General features: G+C 34.7%; 1 protein-coding gene across 2 annotated transcripts; it reads right to left on the reverse strand.

Moving 5' to 3' along the window:
* Window positions 1-7: 7 nt before the first annotated feature.
* On the reverse strand, window positions 8-3,932 carry LOC112463635 (DNA-binding protein HEXBP-like). 2 transcript variants are annotated; one of them, XM_025030134.1, is made up of 2 exons: window positions 3,655-3,932; window positions 8-55 (listed from the first exon to the last, which is right to left on the reverse strand). In XM_025030134.1, the coding sequence occupies exons 1-2, from the start codon at window positions 3,912-3,914 to the stop codon at window positions 52-54; spliced, it is 264 nt and encodes an 87-aa protein (XP_024885902.1). In that variant the 5' UTR covers window positions 3,915-3,932; the 3' UTR covers window positions 8-51. The 2 variants fall into 2 exon arrangements, with proteins under 2 accessions (XP_024885902.1, XP_024885901.1); XM_025030133.1 differs by having other exon boundaries at window positions 3,497-3,932.
* Window positions 3,933-4,452: the final 520 nt, after the last annotated feature.

Here is a 4,452-nt window from a genome sequence, read left to right on the forward strand (position 1 = left end):
TCATACTCCCTCCCTTTGTGCGAGCGATCCGTGTTCGTCTAATTTTCTTCTTTATCTGTAACATATCAAAAATCAGTTATCGAGTAAAATAGATCTCTAATTCTGTTCAAACTCTATATTCATTATATTGTCTCTTAGATATGCAAATGCTTCTAAAGGTAAAGGTTTTGTCATAATGTCTGCCAAGTTCTTTTTGGTCTCAATCCATTCGACTTTCACCTTCCCTTGATCAACACACTGCTTGATAAAGTCTCCATGAGTGTCAGCCATATGTTTTCTGTTTCCAGTTTCTTCTCTTTCTTCTAAGTTTTTCTTTATTTCCTCTAAGTTATCATCAAACATTTTAAGTTTGTGACTTCCATCCTTCTTAGTGCAGTTTCCTGCTGCTCTGTTATCACACCAGATTGTTGCAGGCAAGAATGTTTTTCCAACAACATATTTGAGCGACTTGTCTAATGAGATTACTTCTTGACAGGCCTCACTCATTGCTAGATACTCTGCTTGACAGGTAGAGAGTATGACATATGTCTGTTTATGACTTCTCCATGCTATCACATCTCCAAATATTTTGATTATATATCCTCCAGTGGATGTAGAATCAATGCAATCTCTGAAACTAGCGTCTGTCAGCGACTCTAACTCATCTGTTTTACCTTTAAACATTAATCCTCTATTTGCAGTTCCTCTAAGATATCTGAAGACTCTTTTTACATCTTGCCAGTCTTCTTCCGTGGGCTCTAATTGTTATTCCTAGAAAGTTCTTTGGTTCCCCAAGATCCTTCGTCTCAAATGTTTCACTCAACTTCTTTTTGATTTCTTCTAATTTCTTCTGATCATTACTTGCAACCAACATATCATCTACATAAAGTAATACGATCACTATTTTGCCTTCTTTCCTCCACGTGAACAGGCACGGCTCATGTAGGTCGTTCTCTAATCCAAATTTCTTAGCCTCTTCTGAAAATCTCTTATTCCATCTTTTCGGACTTATCTTCAATCCGTATAAAGCTCTATTCAATCTACACACCTTAGTCTTCTTGGTGTTTTCATCCAGTTCTACTCCTTCTGGAATTTCCATATATATTTCATCTTTTTCTTCTAAAACTCCATTTAAAAACGCAGTCTTAACATCTAGCTGACTAGCGTATAAATTATATTTATTTATTATTGCTAATATAGATCTAACCAGTGACAATCTTGAAACCGGTGCATATGTCTCTTTTAGATCATACACATTTTTGTCTTTACATCCTCTTATCACCAGTCTCGCTTTATATCTGGTTGATCCATCTGCTTCTAATTTCCTCTTAAATATCCATCTTGAATCTATTATATTAGGTCGTCTTCCATCTAATTTCTCTAATGGTCTATCGACAAGTTCCCACACTTGATTAGCATACATAGATTCAAGTTCCTCTTTGACTGCAATTTTCCAATTCTCTCTTTCGTTACTTGATATAGCTTCTTCATAAGTAACAGGCTCTCTATTTAACGATGCCATAAGGCATTGATGTAATTCATCTTCATTCTCTATATTCCGTTGAATATTTTTCACATTAATATAATTAGCAAAGCTATCATCTTCTATTTTTCTCCGCACATCAGTGTCTCCATTATCTTCTAGTTTTCTTTTCTGTTTTACTTCTAGTCATTGGAGCTTCACTTTCCTTTCGTGCGTCCTTCTGCTTCTGTTCGTCTAGTTGTGTTGTTTGTTTTCTCGGTCTACCTCTTTTCCTTTTCTCAGGAATCTCTAGTTTTTGTTCTCCCTTTTCCTCATCCTCTACAAATTCTTTCATCCAATTTTTATCTAAGTCTTTTTCTTCTTCTATTTGACTGTTTTGATATACATTTTTATATGTTATTTTTTTATTAAATCTGTGTCGGGACTCCATAAATTTTCTTGTGCTTGGATGCCAGAGTATATATCCAGTGTCAGTATATCCTACCAACACACCTCTAATAGCTCTCTTGTCAAATTTCGACGTAGGCTTTGGTACTCTTGCATATCCAATGCATCCAAATCTCTTTATTTACTCGAAATGACAACTTGTTTCTGATGAGAACTTCTTCAAGGGGATCTCATACTCTATAGCCTTATGTGGAGATCTGTTGTACGCATGCACAGCAGCGTCAACTGCCAACTCCCACATACTCTTTGGTAATCCCGAGTCGAACATATATGTTCTTATTTTCTCTTGCATCGTTCTGTTAAACCTTTCTGCAACTCCATTATGTTCCGGAGTGTACGGTGGTGCATATATGGCTTCTATATTTTCTCTTTTTAACACTTCTTTAAAAGCACCTCCCGTAAATTCCTTGCCTTGATCTGACTTCACATAGCATAGCTTTTCTTCTTTTCCTAGTAGATTTCTGGCGGATATTAGGTATTTCTCTAGAGCTTCTCCCGATTCATCTTTCGTCTTCAAGGAGTAAGCTTTCGCTAATCTAGAATAATCGTCTATAAAGGTTATTATAAACCTCTTTTGTCCTGGATAAGATGTAGGTTTTATTGGACCCATGATATCCGTATGTATCACTTGTAGTGGTCTCTGTGCTCTATTTCTGTTTTCTTTAAACGGCAATTTTGCCATTTTTGCCATTATACAGACTTCACACTCTAATATGGAGTTATCAAACTTAACTATCTCTAATCTCTTTTCTACTTTTTGTAGCTGTCTTAAATAGTTTAACGACGCATGACCTAATCTAACATGCCATAACATCGCCTCATTTATTTTCTCTAATTTCTTTACTTTTTCAATTACTGAGCTTTCACACATTTCTTCTATATTCTCTAATGTTTGTATATCTTCTAACTTAATGACTTGATCGAGTTCAGCATTATTGTATTCTATATTTTCGTTCACATTTGTGAGCTCTCCTTCATTCTCCCTCCCAATCGCAGAGCCAACATTGTCTCTTTCGTCTAATTCTCCCTCCGAAATTGATAATTCACTGGTCTGAATGTTTGCTTGCGATTATTCAGGAGACTCACAATGTGAAATAATTTCTGCTCTACATCTATACACAGCACATTCTACACTTTCATTGTCCTCTATATTATTGTTTTTAACCTCAAATTGCATAATCCAATTTGGTTTCTCATAAATTCCTTTAAAAGCAATTTTATTTGTTAGTTTATTGTGAACTTTAAACACTTTATCATCTAAATAAATACTGAACCCTGCATCAGCCAGCTTTCTTAAAGATAGTAAATTTTCGGATACTTCCTTCGTTGCAATTACATTTGTTAATTTAATTACTTTCTTTTCTTTCTCATTTGTTAACAACAAAAGATCTCCTTTACCATTTATTGAAATGTCTGCAAGCTCATTCTTATTCGCACATTTAATAACTCTATTATTACATTTTTCAAAGTTTGATAAAATTATATTCTTATTCACAATGTGATCTGTTGCACCCGAATCTACAATAAAATTGACTAATTCTTTTGAACTATCTCTATCTTCTATTACTTTAGCCATGCATAATTTACCTTCTTTTGGTTTTCCTTCAATTGCTGTTTGCGATGGTATAGTTTTCTTGGCTGGTTGTATTTTGGTTACTTTCCCTTTATTATCTACTCTTTTTGTTCCTCTTTGCGCAAATCTACCCTTTTTCTTTATATTTTTATTAACGGTTTTATTTGTATACCTTTTTCCTCTAAATCTGTTCGTCTGGGCTCCGGCATTAGGACAGCTATCACCCTTGTGTCCTCTAATCTCCTGGCAGTAATAACAGAACCAGGCCTCTGATCCCGCTAGTGGGCAGTCCTTCGCCATGTGACCCAATTTGTTGCATCGGTAGCACTTTACTTCTTTGTGCTCTTCTGCGGTAGCCCTCTGCACTCTAACCTCTGGTTTCTCTAGCTTCTCTCTAACTTCACTCTTAGTCTCTGCCTCTAACTGCATCATGAAAGATTTTATTTCATCTACATTTATTTCTTTAAGATTAGTTTGTCTTCTAATTAAATCTACATTCCTCAGTTCCGGCACGTTAATTGACACAGCTTGATACAATACAGATCTCATTTCTTGTTCTGTGAGAGGTACCGCATCTTCGCATGATTCATATTCTCTAATTATTGAATCAAAGCGTTCGCAAAAATCACTTACTTTTTCGTCTTTTCTCATTTTAATTTGATAGAGTTTAGTTCGTACCGATGTATGAGTAACGTTTACTTCACTCTTTTTATAACTTCTTAATTTCTTTTGGATCTTTCTCATGTAAAATCCTTTTATGATAATTTTCATCTAAATGATTGATTATTATATCTCTAACTAAACTTTTTCTCTTAGCAACTTTTAATTCGGAAAGATTTTCTGGACTATCAATGTTTGAATCTATTACATCTAATAACTCGTTATTCATTAATTCGGATTTTAAATAATCCATCCAAAGATCAAAGTTGGATTTTTGCGTTAGCTTATATTCTCTTCTAATATGCAACCT

The sequence above is a fragment of the Temnothorax curvispinosus genome, unplaced genomic scaffold (genome assembly GCF_003070985.1).
Source record: "Temnothorax curvispinosus isolate PA1 unplaced genomic scaffold, ASM307098v1 QBEX01013497.1, whole genome shotgun sequence".
NCBI lineage: Eukaryota > Metazoa > Arthropoda > Insecta > Hymenoptera > Formicidae > Temnothorax > Temnothorax curvispinosus.